The sequence below is a fragment of the Protopterus annectens genome, chromosome 2.part0 (genome assembly GCF_019279795.1).
Source record: "Protopterus annectens isolate FY-2018-M chromosome 2.part0, PAN1.0, whole genome shotgun sequence".
Classification (NCBI taxonomy): Eukaryota; Metazoa; Chordata; order Ceratodontiformes; family Protopteridae; genus Protopterus; species Protopterus annectens.
In genome coordinates, this window is record NC_056728.1 from 1,109,271,698 (window position 1) to 1,109,289,968 (window position 18,271).

An 18,271-nucleotide genomic window follows, 5' to 3' on the forward strand; every position below is an offset into this window, starting at 1 on the left:
CAGTTTCTTGAATACCTTATCTAAAGGGTCTGTACAGAAGCTGCCTTTGTTCAATGAGGCATTATGGAGTTCTGCTTTTATGTGGTATGGGAGTGGCTGGTTCCTCACCTAAGCATGTCTACTTAATACTGACCTTGTAGCTTCTGTCTCACATGATATGTCCACATCATCATAGGTACATTTTATGGAATTCTTGGCTACCTATGAACTGACATTGCTTGGCTCAAGTACATTGCCTTTCAGGTCCTTCTATATCCCCAGTGCTTTGACCTTGAGTTGAGACAGTAAGTTCCCCTGAAACTTTAGCATGTGTGTTTGACAGTTTAAGGCCCTAACAGCTAGCATAGTAGAGCTGTATGTCTTCCTACCCATTCTAACAAGAATCTTACTTTCCATGGCAGGAGGAAATATATTCTTTTTGGAGCCAAAGAAATTCTCTTGCTGGCATCCATCAACACTAATGATAGATAACACAAGGAATTTGCACTGGTTAAGACCATGCTGTACTGTTGTGACTGAATAGACAGTAAGATGGAAACACAAAACCAAGTAGGTGGGCACTTTGCTTGCAGTATTTTAATGCCTCTGTGAAACACATACCATGTTTAACCCACCGTAATGCAAATGCTCTAGTTAGGATTTGAAGCCCATATTTCAGACATAAAACTAATAATTTCAAGTAGTGGGCCATTGTAACACACTATGGTGTCTCAGAATGATGTAAAATGTAAATAATGTGGGCAAAATAGTATAAGTGGAAGTGGTCCTTTAAAACAGATACAAATAATGAGTGTAAAAATTGTACATATAAATTTTGCTTTAAGAAGGCAAGTACCTTTTTGTATTAAGTAGAGAGGTTTCCTGCAGGGTTCAGTTAATAGAATCAATTAAGTAATGAAATTGTGTACATAAAAAGCTCTACCAAACCAGAGAAGATGGCCTCTCACTGAGGGGAGATGGTGGTGTGCAACATTGGTTCTGAGTGCATTCAGAAGTGAGGAAGAGTTGCTGTGGACCACTCTAAGAAGACCTTGACATCTTCCACTAATGGAATCCAGAAGGAAGCAAAGGGAACCTGCTATGGATGATGGATTCTTGCTTCTTGCCAATGCAAAAAGGAAAGACATTGATAACCTTCAAACTCTGGATCCCACCCAGTTCGGGTTTGTGAACTCCAAGAAGAGCTAAACCCAAACATAAAACTACTGTTCAATCTCAGCCTTACTACAGGATATGTGCCCAAAGAGTGGCGTACAGCAACAGTGGTCCCTCTCCATAAAGGTGGTGCCTCAATGGATCCTGGAAACTATCGCCCCATAAGCCTGACTAGCTTGGTCTGCAAAGCTATGGAAAGGATCATCATGGACCTCATAAATAAAGATATTGGGGACCTACAGACACTGGATCCTACCCAGTTCGGCTTTGTTAAGGGCAGATCCTGCCTCTTAAACCTGGTTGATTTCTTTGAAACAGTCACCAAGGCCATTGACGAGGGGAAGGTGGTCCACACAGCCTACCTGGACCTCGCAAAAGCCTTCGATACAATACCCCACTTGGGCATTATAGATAAGCTCACCAGCTTAAATATAAATCCCTATGTCACTAGATGGATTGCAAACTGGCTCAAGGACAGAACCCACATGGTTAGAATTGCTGGAGCCATGTCAGACTCCAAAACAGTTATAAGTGGTGTCCAACAAGGCTCAGTCCTGGGACCTCTCTTGTTCGGTATATATTTCTCGGAGGTACAGGCCAACATGGAAGGACTGTGGCTGACCAAGTTCGCAGATGACTGCAAACTGGGCACCATAACTGACTCTCCAGCCAACACAAGCATCCTCCAAAAGGGCCTCATAGAAACAGACAACTGGTGCCAGAGCCATGGCCTCAAGCTAAATGCCAAAAAGTGTATATCCCCTTTGGCAAAAACAAAGTGCCCACAAATTACCACATAGGTGGTAATCCATTAAGTACAGAAGAAGTAATTAGGGACCTGGGGACCCAAGTTGATAGCAATCTCTCATTTGACAACCACGTGGCCAAAGTGGTTAGAAAAACATTTTATATAGCCCACCTAATCATGAAGGGATTCACATCTAGATCAGGGGAGGTCATCGTGCCTCTTTACTCATCCCTCATCAGGCCCATAATTGAGTACAATGCCCCTTTTGGGATGTACTTTACCAGACACCTGCAGCAACTGGAAATACCCCAAAAGTACTTCACCAAGAGGATCAAAGGGCTCAAACAGATGCCATATGCTGCCCGGTTAAAGAAACTCCAGCTCTACTCAGTGGTATACCACCTGTTCAGAGGCGATCTGTGCCTGACGTATAAAGCCATGTCCAACCCGGAATTAATGGACATGCTGCACCTCAGAAAATCTAAATCCCATCGAGCTACGCGCTCGAGAGACTTAAACCTCAGCATTGAAATAAATAGGACATGCTGGAGGGACAGATTCATAACCCAGAGGCTCCCTTCACTCTGGAATAATGTCCCAGTCCAGGTTAGGCAGAGTCCCTCATTGACTCTCTTCAAGAGGAATCTTGATGAGTGGATGGGAGATCATATGTTTACCCTGGGTATCACTTCTGTGTCACTGTTAGACAGAGGCAAAGTATACTAACCTCGAAAAAGGGCATAGCAAAATAAATTTAAAATGGGTGGTGAAAGCCAAACACATTCTGGCTAGGCTTGAAAATGCCCTAGGGCAGATAGCCTAGTATGAACCTATGAACCTATGAAAGGCAGATCATGCCTCCTGAACCTGATTGACTTCTTTGAGGCAGTCACCAAAGCCGTAGATGAGGGTAAGGTGGTTCACATAGCCTATCCTGACCTCGCCAAGGCTTTCGACACCATCCCCCATTCTGGAATTATAGCTAAACTCAATAAACTAGGCATAAATCCCTACGTCACAAGATGGGTTGCCAACTGGCTCACTGACAGAACCCACACTGTAAAGGTTGCAGACTCCAAATCTGACCTCAAACCAGTGACAAGTGGAGTACCACAGGGTTCCATCCTGGGACCTCTCCTGTTTGGTATCTACTTCTCTGAAGTACAGGCTAACAGAGAAGGCCTCTGGCTAATGATTTTTTATTTTTATTTTTTATTTATTTTACATTTGTTAACCGGGCTAGTCCAACTGGATATATTTCCATTTTCAGTAGAGGCCCGGGGAGAAAAGCTCCACATGAAGAAAAGGCAATTTATAATAGAAAAACAGTAAATAATAGAGTACAATGTCTGGTTCAGTATAAAAATTCTACATGGAAATATTCTAAAATGCATAGCCTATGGAGAAACAAAGGGTAATAAAAACATTTTAGAAGGTGAAAGAGGAAAGGAAAAGAGAAAGACATTCGTAGTAAATATACAAGAAAGGGCAGTAGAAAAGAAGGAGGGTAGAGATACATTAATATGCATACAGCATGAATAGGGAAAGTAGTAGAAAGAGAAAGAACCTAATTAGGCATAGGTAGAGTCCCATTAACAGAATAAGAGGGAGAATTAGGAGAGGAGAAGTCAGAGAGAGAAGATGACTGCAAACTAGGAGCCATAGTCAAGTCCCCAAATAATGTGAACATCCTACAGAAGGGCCTCTCTGAGACAGATGCCTGGTGTCAGAGCCATGGCCTCAAGCTCAATGCCAAAAAGTGCAGTGTCATCCCCTTTGATAAAAACTCTGTACCCATGAACTACCACATAGGCAGCAATCTGCTTAACGAACGTGTGATAAGAGACCTTGGGACCCAGGTGGACAGTAGTCTCTCCTTTGATAGTCACATTGCCACAGTAGTCAGGAAGTCCTTCTACATGGCACACCTCATCATAAAAGGGTTCTTATCCAGGAAAAAAGAGGTCATCGTTCCCCTCTACTCGACACTCATTAGACTCACTATAGAGTACAATGCCCCTTTTGGAATGTACCTCACAAGACATCTGCAGCAGCTGGAAAGGCCACAGAAGTACCTCACAAAGAGGATTACTGGACTTAAACAAATGCCCTACACTGACCGTCTCAAAAAACTCCAGCTTTACTCCGGAGCATATCGCCTACTCCGAGGTGATTCGTGCCTAACATATAAAGCTGTCAAACCCAGAGCTATTGGACAAGCTACACCTAAAGAAATCCCAATCCCTCCAAGCTACACGCTCTAGGGACCTAAACCTTGTCACCACAATAAACAGGACATGCTGGAGGGATAGATTCCTATCCCAGAGACTTCCCATACTCTGGAACAGGCTACCCATCTATGTCAAGCAAAGTTCTTCATTAGCACTCTTCAAGTAAAATCTTGATGAGTGGATGGGAAATAGGAAATACACCCCGGGGATCACTTCTATGTCTCTGCTCGACAGTGGCACAGGCAAATAACTTTCTTGGGTGGCATAAGCCAGGGAACCTTGTTGGCTAGGCTTACATAGGCCCTTGGGTCGATAGCCTAGTATCTACCTATGAACCTTTGAATTATTGACCTGTTTTTTTTTTTTTTTTTTTGCTCTGATTTTTAAATACAAATGTACCCTGTATGTTTTTCCTTTTGATCAGAAAGTTATTTTGATGCAGTAATCAACCCACTTACCTGGTATAAATACAAATAAATGCAAACATAATTAAAACATCTAAACTACAAATGCATGGTTGCACTTCTTCCATTGTCAATGGTCTGGTTGTCTATATTTGTACACCTATATACCTCTTTTATCTATCTATTTATCTGTCATGTTTGTGAGATTGTGTGGATGTCATACTGGAAGTCTGAACACATATTTATGGTTGTATCATCTGAATAAGATCTCTGATTAAGACTTTCAAACTATTCGCTTACCACGGGCTCAGTTTCAATAAATGGTTGGTTAGTTATTTCATTGCTGCTGATGATGTTAATTACCTGAGGCATGGCATAGTTTCATGGAAAATACAAAGTAGCATTCATGCCAATTAGGTATTACAAGATTCATTTTGGAAAACTGCTAAGGGATCTCTGACATCCACCTGAGATTCTTCTGTCTGGATAGATAGGACCTGTCTTTAATGACACATTGAGCGATGACACCTTAAGACCACTGCATTGCTATGTCAGTACTGAAACATGAATCTACAAAGCAGATGTGTGTATAGATCTTGCTGCCTTCACATGTTCCCAGCATTAGAGATGAGGGTACCTGCTGAGTGAAAGACACTGTTGGTAATTAGCCCTTAGTTTTCTGGCTCTGACACTTGACATCATGCACCTTGCAATACTTCCTCAGTGTGCAGTCTGATGAGCCCATTGAATCACATTCTTTAGAGTAACCATCATACACATTGCTTGGGAATGTGTAAGCTTCAACGAGACCCTATTTTGCAACCTTAGTTATGTAAAACAGACAGATTTTGATATTGTCATGATGATCTGTTGCCACATGTTACATGTACAGCCTAATAGTTATACCCAGTCTATTAAATTCCAGGCCAAACATGCCAAAAGGCCAAATTGATCTACTTCTCATAAAATGCAAAATTACGGATGCCCTTATAAAATAAGAGGAGGAGAAATCCCTAGCATTTACGTGATAGTTTAAATATTGTTGCTCCAAAAGTTCTTTGTGCACAGAAATAAGTAGATATGAAGACATTTTATACTAGAAGATTATTGAATCTATAACTGTCAGTTAAATGGTAAGGGGCAAACTGGATAAGAAGAGAAACAAATCTGTCCTCTTTATGTAAAGTGAATTTTTTCGATTTTTCCTTTATTTAAAAAAGAAAGAAAGAAAGAAAGCAAGACATGATTGTCTACACCTGACATTTCACATAAAGAGCAAAGCATAACCTTTCAACAGATTTTCCCTAAAATCCTGATGCAGTGCTACAACTCTTGACCTTGTCAGTCATACACTGGAAATGTGACATCTTTCTTCTTCTTTTGGCTTTTCCTGGTTAGAGGTCACCACAGCAGGTCACCTGTCCACTCATGATTGGCAGTGGAGGTTTACAGTGTCGAGTTGCCAGCCCGGTGCCCAATCTTCCACAGAAGGCACACACATGCACGCACTCACACCTAGGGCCAATTTAGAGTGTCCAATCCACCTACAGCATGTCTTTGGGAGGAAACCAGAGCATCAGGAGGAAACCCACGTGACCACAGGGAGGACATGCAGACTCCACACAGAAGGCACCCCCAGCCAAGAATCGAACTGGAGAACCTCTTGCTGTGAGGTGGCAATGCTAACCGCTGCACCACCGCTGCCACCCGGAAATGTGGCATCTTTAAAAAACAGAAATTATTGATTTTAAGTCTGGAATGTGGTACTAGCATATATTATGACAATTTTACATGTATTTTCATTGTTTGCATATTTAATTGCTTTGATTTGGTACATAGAACCAAAATGTATTAAATTCAATTTACCTGAGTGAATAAATACATAAAAAACACTAATAGAAAAATACACTAGACCTTTCAGTTGTACAGAAAAACAATATTTCCTGTAATGAGCAAAACTAATTTATCTCTCAACTGTACAGATTTTTTAGAATGTTCAGATTTTTACCTCCTACTTTTGGTCAGTTCATCATAAAGTTTGCAGTTTTCTGGCCAATCACCAAGGACTGAAGAGACTAAATAATGACATACATTTGAGTTTCAAACATCATATTCTTCAGAAAATACATGCTAACACAAGTCCTGATATTCTAGCAACTTTCTAAGTTCATAAGACCAATATTTAAAATCTGTCCCTATTTTTGGGTCTTTGTTCCCCCTATTGTTTTAAGCTTTGTCCAGATAAGATTTTGAGAGATATTTCATCTATACTGATATGGCAGTTTGTAAATGTTACTTTAAGGTCATCATTTCTAGTTTTTTTAAATAGTTTTAAATATTAGAAAATTTTGAGGAATTCCAAAGTACACGCAGATGGTGACCCTGCAGAGCCTGTTGTTAATTATCTGCACACCTCTGGGAGGAGCTCCTTGGAATGCAAACACCATATGAGTTACTGCTATGGCAAAGCTAAGAGACACAAGCAGCAGAGCCATAACCCATTTGTGGACTTTGGGCAGAAAGGCACATATGATTCTGTTTTCATGGAGGCAAGAAAAACCCGTGACTACATAGCTCTCAACTTTTTTTGCTCAAGAAATTTGGACAACGTTAAAAATTATGGGGAACAATAATTAAATATTCTGTTTCAGTTAAAACAATTAACAGAACAACAAGTTCTGTATCAACATGTATTTTATGAACGATAAGAAATATGATATGCTAATGTCTGGTATTACAAACAGACTATAACCTATAGTGATTTACCAGAAGATCAAAAATCTTACAAGGAACAAAATGAGACAAAATCAGGCACATTCTGAAATTCAGGGACTGTAGGGTATTATGAGTGGATGTTTGCTCATATCCTCGACCTTGTCAATTTGGTGGATGTGAATAAATATGTCACAGGCTAAAGAACAATCAAACAAACAAATGATGAAACAATCAAATGAGCAATTGGATAAACAAAACAGTGCCTCAGTTCTAGACCTTTTTCATGTTCCTCTAGACCTTTTTCATGTTCCTTTGTCCAGAACCCTTCCATGCAGTACATACCTGTTCTCCATCATTTCTCTGATAGCTTGTACATTTGGACCAGCTCCTAAGTGTGTATAATAAGGACCTTCATCTTTCTCAATGATCTGTTCTGTTAAGACAGGAAAATGCATTTGTTAGATGAAAGCAACAAAGTGCCACTGTTTGTTCATTGCAGTGTAGTATTAGCACTTGTCAGTTATGGGTAACTTAAAGGTATCATCTACTGTTGATAAATACAACATGCACTTTTCCCATTGTGCTGTCAGAAATTCAGAATTTTAACGTTATAAAATATTCGCAACACTGAACCGTTTTGACATGTAACAGAATCTCTTTGGGCTTCACAAAATGGTGTTAGAGTTACTTAGTGCTTCTTGACAAATGTATTGACTAGGTGACAAACTGGTTCTGCTCTAAAGATCCAAACCTTGTTGCTTGGTCCTACATCCTACTTTGTAAGAAATAGACTGCAGAGTTCATATTCTTAGCTTTTTTATTCTGGCCCACATTTATCAGCATATGCACATTAATCTTACAGGTGGTGGTATCTTCAAAGCAGTTACTTAAAACTGCATGCATCTCCTTTCAGAGCAATTATCTCACATACAGCTTAGCTTGCTGTTGCTGTGCCTAGGCTGCCTGCTTGTAACCTTTGAGAATGCTGAGTCAGTGTAGTTATGGCTCCTAGTCAAATGACAGTCCATATTACACTACAGCTAAGGCAGTAAGCAGGCCTGGACCTTCTAACTCAAACTCTGTTGTTCAAGTAAGTATAGCATGCAACTCTGTACCCATATTTTTATGTAATTATCCTGCTGTAGAGGCACTATACCATATAATGAAAACCTGCATCATGTGTTAAGACTGTTCTGTGCTTCTGTCTTCCTTGAAAGTGGAGTACTCTGATCAACCCAGCATGACCACCTTTTTAACAGACTGATAAAGGAGTACATTACATCTGTAATTACTACTATGAAAAGATACATTTATGACTTTCCCACCCATTCCTTTCCACATATCCATAATACTAAGTGCTTACACAGCAAACCAGTATTATACTTGAGTAAGTCTCCCTTTCTACAAATTGTCTCCTGCTCATTTTTCCGGAGCTCCCATCTGCTTAGCACCCTCACCACACTCTGGGGGGGGGGGTCCTAAGTTAGTCCTGTTCCATCTTTGGCATATAAGAGATTTATGTTATTATTTTGCACTTGTTAACTGTTAAGAGTGCTATTGCTTTATTTTTGCTTTATTTGTTGATTTTGCCTTTCTAAATTCTTCCTAAAGTCGTTCTAAACGTCCCTATTACTTGAAACTGCCTCTCAAGTTAATTTAAGTTTTGTTGTAGCATTATACTTGCAAGCAGTCTTTCTTGGTGTTATTACATCAAGACATTAGCAGTTCCCTGTGCAGACACAAATGCCCAGTAAGTAAATTTTATCTATAAAACTTCCCTTAGAACTCAAACCTGTAACTTAGTGTGGCTAAAACAAAGCCACTGCTTGGAGACAAGCTTAGAGCAGCTAGTTTGCCATTAAAAAGCACAATTATCAAATCTTAGCACAATCTAACCTAGTCTAGTGCCAAACCCCACAGACCACCCAAGGAGACCTCTGTATAGCTCAGTCTACAACCTCCAGTAGCTCACTCAAATACAGGCCCAGACAATATGGATATGCAATTTCCAAATGTCTCTGTAGCCAGCTTCATAGATATGGATATCCTGAGACAATGTAGCAATTGTCTCATGTTCACAGACAGCCATTTAATTCTCAAAGAAATAAACACAGTATGCGAGAGAAGGCATACACAATTTCACTGGGACAAAAATCTCACATACGAACAAGGTTGCCAAGAAGACACACACTCCGTACACCACACATAGTGTCCATCACACACATAGACCAATTTCTGCTGAGTCACTAAAAAGCAGTCTTCCCAAACCTCAAAGACCTCCTAAGCCTGTAAACAGCAATGTCTATCCTCAGCAGTCTCTAAAGCACTCACCAAAAGCAACATCAAACATCACACATACAGCTACACCCAGTGGAACCCCAAGAGCAACGCCCATAAATCAAGCCAACACATTACCCAGGACTCTTGTCATAGGAGATGCCATTGTATGACATACATATGCCCCACTCACCAGTCTGAACAAGGCGAAAATAATGGTTAGTTGCTTATCTGGAGCCAGAATCCACCAAGTTACACATGCACTCAAGTCACTCCAGCAATGCCAGTATGATTCAATCATAGCCCATGTGGGAGTTAACGACCTGAGATGTACTTACCTGAACTATATGAAGACAGACATTACTGATCGCTCTCTCTAAATATCTCTCAAGGAGGTAAGTACCTTGCACTGAGCCGAATTCTACCTTCCCCAAGTATGATGCCATAGTATGAACAAAAGAAGATTAACTTCAATACTTAGCTTAGTTTCTGGTGTCTTTCCAGGGGGATTCAATATTTGTCAGCATAGAAAGACATTTTTAACAGATCATGTTGCTTTTCAAAGGATGGTCTGTACCTGTCTCCGCCAGCCTTCCAAATATTGGATAAAATCTTACCACCACCTTAAAGCCTTATGACAAACCTACCAACATAGAAAATAAAATCCATAAAAACTAAAACTGTTACTGCTCAGTACTAGGAGCTTAAGCAAGAAACTCCACACCCCCCAGCTCATCTCACTCTGGAGAATATAGACATCTGTGCCATTACAGAGGCATTGTTTAAATCCACAGAAAGTACTCTGTCAGTGCAAGGCTTCAGTGCCTTCCACACATTTACACCATCAACTGTACAGACAACGACAAAAGGTGGAGGAGTCTCAATCTATATTGACAACAAGCACAACTATGTTGGTTAAATAGGATGCTGCCCTGGGATTTATCCATGTGCAAATCATCATACACAAAGTCTCATACCTTATCTACTTATGCTGTGCTGATGAGGTTAGCAAAAACGCCAAAGCATGCATGTCCACACTAGGAGGAATGGCTTTATTGGCCTGAATGCAACCAGAAAGGGTGGGAGGTTGGCAAAATGTTTAAGGTATTTCCCTTACAGACACAAGGTGCATGGTTTGATTCTTATATGGGGTAATTGGCTAGGCTTAAAATGGCCCACAATGGCAGTTAGCCTAGTACTATGACCCTATGAATCTATACCCTAGCAAGCTTTTAGGTCATCCTCTATGTCCTTAAAATCCCATAGCTTGTACATAGACTGACTGGAGACAGCCACCATTAAACCAAATACCCTATTCATGGGAGACTTTAATTATGCCTGTGTAGACTGGGAACCACACACTGCCTCATACTCATAGGCACAATGATTCTTAGACTTTATTAACATAAATACCCTTAACCAGACAGTGTGCACACACACCAGAGGTTCAAACATACTGGACCTACTACTGACCAATACGGTAGACTACTGCACCCCCCATGTCATGCCTTCACTTGTGAGGTCAGACAAAAAAGCTATCTCCTTTGTAACAAAAATCAACTTGGTAACCACAACAAACCCTCTATTAGTTAGGAACTATTCCAAAGCAAACTACAGCCTATTAAGCAATAGTTTATCCCAGTTCAGTGCACCTCCCAGTCCCATGTTCAGAGCAACCTATGTGGAATTCTTCACAGAGGCCCTGTACTACAATATAAACGGCTGCATAGAGGCTGATGTCTGAAACTCAAAGACAGCACACATCAGTATACAGAACTGTTTGTCAACAGTGCAACCTGAACTGAGCAAAGCAACAAAGCAAATTTGCTGTCTGACAAATTTAGCTCAAACTTCACCCCCCCTACTCCCCTTTCACCTCTCCCTTCATGAAAACCCTACTAGTATAGCCCCCCAACTATTAAGCGGTAGTAGGTCCCGATGGAGCTTGCTAAGCCCAGACAAATAGCTACAATGGGGATAAACAATATCCAGGGATGCCTTCTAAACAGCTTGAAGCATAACCTATCAGGACCACTTGATTCACTTTTCAACTATAGCCTCAGAACAGGCTTTGTACCATGAGAAAGGATGACTACAATGGTTATTACACTTCTCAAGGGTGGCGAATCAACACACCCTAGAAACTACAGACCTATTAGTCTGATTAGTCTAATATGCAAAGCCATGTAAAGAATTATCATGAAAATTATTGCAAAGACATACACAGCCTTCAGACACTGGAACCAACACAATGTGGCTTTGCCAAGGGTAGGTCATACCTACTAAACCTGGTAGACTTCTTTGAGAAGATCATCAAGAAAATGGATGAGGGAAAAACAGAGCATACCATCTACCCGGACCTAGCTGAGACATTTGATGCAATACCCCACTCAGGTTTAGTTGATAAACTCACTGAACTGGGCATAGACCCCTACATAACTTGCTGGATTGCCAGATGACTCACAGACAGGACCCAGGATGTCAAAACTGGTGATACTACCTCCAAAAATAGACTAGTCACTAGAGAGGTACTTTACGGCTCCATGCTGGAACCGTTGTTATTTATCATCTACTTCTCCAAGGTAAAAGCTAATATCAAAGGCCTTTGCATGATCAAGCTTGAAGATGACTGCAAATTGGGAGCTAACATTGATTTCTGCCATGGCACAAACATCTTACAAGAAGGTCTAATACAGACAAATGACTGGTGGCAAAGTCAAGGATTAAAACTCAGTGCCACAAAATGCATTATAGTGCCTTTTGGGAACACTGCTACCCAGGATAATTACTCCACTGATAAGATGCCCATAAGAGTTGGCCTACTAGTTAGTCAGGGATATGGGAAAATATGTAGACAGTAATCTGGACTTTGACCAACATGTGGCCAAGGTAGTAAGAAAATCATTCCATGTCACCCAGCTTATAAATAAGGGCATAGCATCCATCCAGATCCAAGTGGCACTTTATTTGACCCTTATCAGACTCATCATTGAGTATAATGCCCACTTTGGCATGCACTTGACCAGACATATGCAAAAGTTGGAATGCCCACAAAGGTTCCTTAACAGGAAAATGCAGGGTCTAAGCACATTGTCCTATATGGATTGCCTTAAAGCCCTGTCTCTATACTCTGTCAACTACAAGTTACTGAAAGGCAGTCTATGCCTGGCATACAAGGCATCTGAGGATCCAGCTATGATGAACCTTTTGTACATCCACAAAATGAACAGCACCAGAACTACAAGATTCAAGGGTTTAACTTTTGCCTGTGACATAAATAAGACATGTCAGTGAGACAGATATGTGTCTCAGAGGATCATCAAGCTAAGAAACAGGCTTACCATCCATGTGTAGCAGGGTTTATCCCTAACCTTACTTAAGCGTAACCTTGACCACTGGATGGGAATTCAGAAATTCACCCTAGGTGTGTCCTCTATGTCTCTGATAGATAGAGGCAGACAGTAACTCCCAAACTAATGTATCTCCCCATACAACCTCTAGTAACTTCATAACTAACATATTCCATCCTAATAAATGCCCATGTCACTTACGAACACAATTTAGTTGGATTGCATGGCTAGGCTTATAAAGACCCTGGTGGTTGTTAGCCTGGTATATAATGATGAACCTATATGTTTATCTTACTTTATTTGTAGTTCAACTGTGTCATATTGCATTTTGCTTTTGTTGGGAGCATTTCTCCATTGTATGCTGTTGAGAATGGACCCAGCTCAGATGAGCAAGGTGGTCAACAACTGTAAAATAAATAAGTAAATAATATATCCTAGACATTGCAATTCTTTATACCAAATGCTTTTATGGAAGCATTTCATCACACACTCTTCAAAAGAACACCATTACAACGTACGTCAACAAGCAACATGTCTTCCAGTCAAAAAGGGCAGATCTCTTTCTTGGAATGCAACTGTTCAAACTACAATAAAACCTAGCTTTTTCTCCACTAGCTTCCAACCTACAACCTTAAAGACACTGACAATTCTGCACCATCATTACAAACCCCTCAAACTAAACTCCAGCATATTAATTACTGCTTCCCAAAATTTGGGAATCCATATCAACCTCACTTAGAGAAACATCCTCTTATTCAAAATTCTTTTCTCAGATAAATATGCAATGCCTGAAAAGGATAAAATACCAGTGTGATATCTCAAATCACATAACCTAATCAAGCCATAAACTCCCACTTACTGCTTTTACCCCTCTATACTTAAAACTTTTGTCATACTAATGCTCTCCTTATGTACTTCAAACTCTTGAGTCTGTATTGTATGCAATTTTAGCCACCTGTATAACCCACTATTAAAAGATATATCAATATGTGAATAAGTGTATGTAACAATGCAATGAATGTTTTATAAACTTGCTTACCTGTCTCGATGACTGTGCAGAAGCTGCATATGTTTATCTCTGCTACTATATATAATTCCTGCATATTCTCAACAATTGTATAATTATGTATACAATTGTCAAACTTTAATGTTTTCTCAGGCTGAGACTGAAATTTATTTCTTGTCATCATTGCTATACCCAAGTAATCAAGTTTAAATAAATAAAATACATACATAAATTTTACTACACCCATCTTGATTCATCAACATCATGCTAGCAATTAGTAATACAGTGCAGTACTTAATTTGTGACCTCACTAGAATTACATAAGGCAGAAGAAAAACATGAATGCTGTAATTCTAGCTTCTTGAATTCTTGAATATAGTGTTATAGTATATAGCGAGCATTCTTATAACTGTACATTACAGAAATGTATCAAGGCCTTTGACACATCACAGTAAGCTGTATTACATCACTGGTTAAAACACCGTATACTGACAGCTCCACACAACCACTTATTAAGTGCTATTGTCTAGTGTTCACCAGACGTCTTCAGAATATAATAACTAGTATAATTCCAGTTTAAATACATTCGCAGAATCGGCTGACCAATCATTTGATAAATTAACAAGACTATATAATATTATAAATATATAAACATTAAATAACATAAAAACACACTACAATAAATAACATTAATTGCCTTTTTAAAAACTAGTTTTAATTCATCTTTCTTCAGCCCTCTTTGCTTCAAAAAACATTTGACATTAATAGGATCATTCAGATTGGAAAACTTATCAGCCTGTAAACATACTTGCCATCTGTGTTACCCAGTTTACAATTCATTTTTGTAGTTGCCCCTTCTATAATCTCAGAGTTCATAATACAAAACCACAAACATAAACATATCTTGATAAACAGAGATGTGCCCTAATAAAGTGTTTGCAATATCCCCAGATTTGATGTTTTATATATATATATATATATATATATATATATATATATATATATATATATATATATATATATATATATATATGGTTCCACTTCACAATGTGGAATTACTGAAAACTCGAACTTCATATGGTCGAGACCATATGATCGACTTTTCAGTAACTCGAAATTATAAAGTGTAATAAAAAACAAACAAACACATCATTTCTGCAGGGGGGCAAGCCCCCCTGCGCCCCCTACTTAAGTATACCAACTTCAAGATTGAGCTACAGTGGGGAAAAGGGAAAGCTCCCATTCTGTGCTGTATGCAGAAGAGCAGAACAGGAGATCTCCCCTTTCCTCACTATAGTGCAATCATGGAGGTGGTATATTTAAGTAGGGAGGGTGGAGGGGGGCTTGCCCCCCTGCAGACATGATGCGTTTGGGTTTTTTTTTTTAACTTCACTTCCTAATTTCGAGTTACTGAAAGCTCAATCATATGGTCTCGACCATATGAAGTTCGAGTTTTCAGTAATTCGACATTGTGAAGTGGAACCATGTATATATATATATATATATATATATATATATATATATATATATATATATATATATATATATATATATATATATATATATATAAATATATATATATATATATATATATATATATATATGCACATACATACATACTCTCTAATCACAGCAGAATGCTTGTGGGCCAGTTGTTGTATGATGCCATTGGTACCATCTGTACTGGGGAGCAGTGCAGTTACCAATGAGTGTTATACCGCCATGTTACACTGCATGTATGCTTTATACTACATGCTTTATTTTGCAGCATTAGAGGATCATTAGCTGAACATGATCTGTACTGAAGAAGATGGGAGTGTCTTTTCCATTAGATTGTATACAATACATGCATGAGTCAACTGTACAGATGTGATTTTATTTGATGAACATGTGCAATAATTCCTTTCCCTTCTGTCAACCTTCTGCAGGTCCAGTTGTAGAAGAGGAAGAGAAGCTGTAGTCATGTCAAACTCTGACAGCCTCTGCCTCTGGCATTGATTTGCCACTGTCCACCAAGTCTGTGTCTTATTAGGGGTGTGGCAATTCCAGCGCTAGTGGTGATATGAAGAGACAAGTGATACCCTTAATGTGTGTCTCTCAGGAGTGGGGGACAATGTTTAAAGTTCCACTCCTGAAGGTGGACTGCAACAATCTTCAGTGGTTCACCAGCATCAGTTGTAGATGCTTGATGCAGATGAGGTGTGCTGGCAACTGGATGGCTGCTTTGGCACTGCGGGGTGCCTTTTGCTGTGACTGGCAGTGTTCTGTGTCTACCACGCTCCATGCATTTGGTTCTAGGGGAGCAATGAGCTCAAGACATTAGCAATCAAGGTTAGTGATGCCTTGATATGTTGTTCTCTGGACCAGTCTGGCATCTATCCAGGCAAGGGACCTAGCCTACCACCTACCTAGTATGTTCCTACCCTTGTGTGCTATACCCCATTTCCTGTTCGTTGTCCAACCCACCCATCAGCACTTCTGCACCCATTGTATTTATCTACCCATCCACTGTTATCACCACCTTTTATGTGCTTGTTGCTACTATCTGTCAGCATCTGTGCTCTACATGTTTCTGTCTACCCCTGCGACTTACCCCCTCTCTCTATCTCTCTCTGTCTCATCCATAGCCAGTCATCAGTATCTTCCACATCTACACTTCTTTTGACAATGACCATTCCTTTTCCCTACATTTCATTCCTTTCAGATATCCTTCTGTGTTTATCTCGGCTTACTGTTCTTTTTCCTGCTCTCCTGCCTACCTCATTTCTTTCCCATTTATATGCAGCCCCAGGTTGTCACTTTGTTATGTACATCGGCATTGATCTTTCTCTTAGCCACTGTGGTCAGTTGTGCTGCCCTTCTGCTGTGTGGCCTAGCTGCAGCTATACATTGCTGCACTGTACAGGTGAGCATATAGTCACTTGTACAAGCTATCTTGCCTTAGCCATGCTGTCCATCTGTTTGGCTGTAGTGTTGCTCCTGCTGTTGAGTTATACAGCTCTGTGTATCCCATTAGTGCTACATCTCTATGTTTTCTATAGTTCTTTGCTCAGTAGGCAGGTGCTGTCCCCTGCCTATCACATAACTGATGAACACTACTGTAGTTTGTCACCTCTGACTAGATGTTCTACTATCTTACTTAGTCACTTAAAAATTTAATAAAACTAAAGATTTTAGAGCAAGAAAGGTATAAGATGTACAGGAGGGGTAACACTAGGTACCAGGAACACTCATTAAATGTTATCCTATCTCATTTAATAAGATTAAGAATGGGGGAAAGCTTCAATCCCTGTACTCTTACTATTGCAAAAAGCTTCTCACTTAAGTGCATTAGTCCTCCTCACTAGCACTGCACACTAGGGATGCTCTTTAAAAATGACCCTATGTCACTTAAAATAAATAAATAAATACATAAAAGCACAGTGAAGAAAAAAAAGCTGAGGAAGCACTTCATTAACTATGCTTTAGTCCTCTGCACTACAGAGATCTCTTACATCTTAACACATTTCTTAGGAAGTATGAAACTATAAGGTCTGCTATTATTGCTTGACTGTAATGATTTGTTTGTTATGAGCAACAGAGCAGGTATAAGGCAAAATTAGAGATGTTCTATAAAATCTCAGAAAGTTGAGAGGGATGGGTGTGTATCTGTGTGTGGGGGGGTTGCTATATCTCTCTTGATATTGTTTAGACACTAGTCTGAGCCACTTAAAAAGTTGACAGAGCAACAAGTGTAGCATCATGATGTACTTTCTGAGCAAAAAAAATAATGAAATGTTAATGTCTGGCGATACTGACAGACTATAATCATATGTGAGTTACAAGGGGTAGGAGGAAAAAAATAAGAGGATACAGCAGGGATATTCAGTCAATTCAAGAATAGGTAAGACATAAGATGTCAGATGCTGTGTCTGTGCTTGAATGTGTGCATGTGTCTGAGAGTGTTAATGAGGGGGGTGGCTGTTGCAATGCAATGCATGAGCCATCAGTGTTTATTACTACACGAAAATGCTTATTAGAACTAGCTGTAACACCATGTGATTCAGAGACATGCAAATTAACTGAAAATGAGGTATTTCTACATTGTACCTAACGTCTCTGAACTGTATTTCCCCCGGATGACTGAAACATTCCCTTTTGGCCACAGCTCATAACCCCCATGGTGAGATTTTTTTTTCTAATCTCATGGACAATTTAGTTACTGAAGCTCTATTTTGAAAAAAAAGTTTTAATATTCTGTTTTATTGATTACTTTTGAAACCATTTTTCTATCGATGTTATAATCATATTCTTACTGCATGCTCTCTTTTATTCTTATTTCTCCCGTTAATATTTTATGACATGCAATTATTTTGCCTGACTACAAATATATTTAGCATGCATTA

General features: G+C 39.6%; 1 protein-coding gene across 1 annotated transcript in view; it reads right to left on the reverse strand.

Moving 5' to 3' along the window:
- Window positions 1–18,271, reverse strand: part of TET2 (tet methylcytosine dioxygenase 2) — a 285,218-nt gene that overhangs the window by 209,201 nt on the left and 57,746 nt on the right. The window contains exon 2 of the mRNA XM_044061309.1: window positions 7,596–7,686. Coding sequence (XP_043917244.1) covers window positions 7,596–7,686 — 91 coding nt within the window. The remainder of the gene's footprint in view (window positions 1–7,595; window positions 7,687–18,271) is intronic.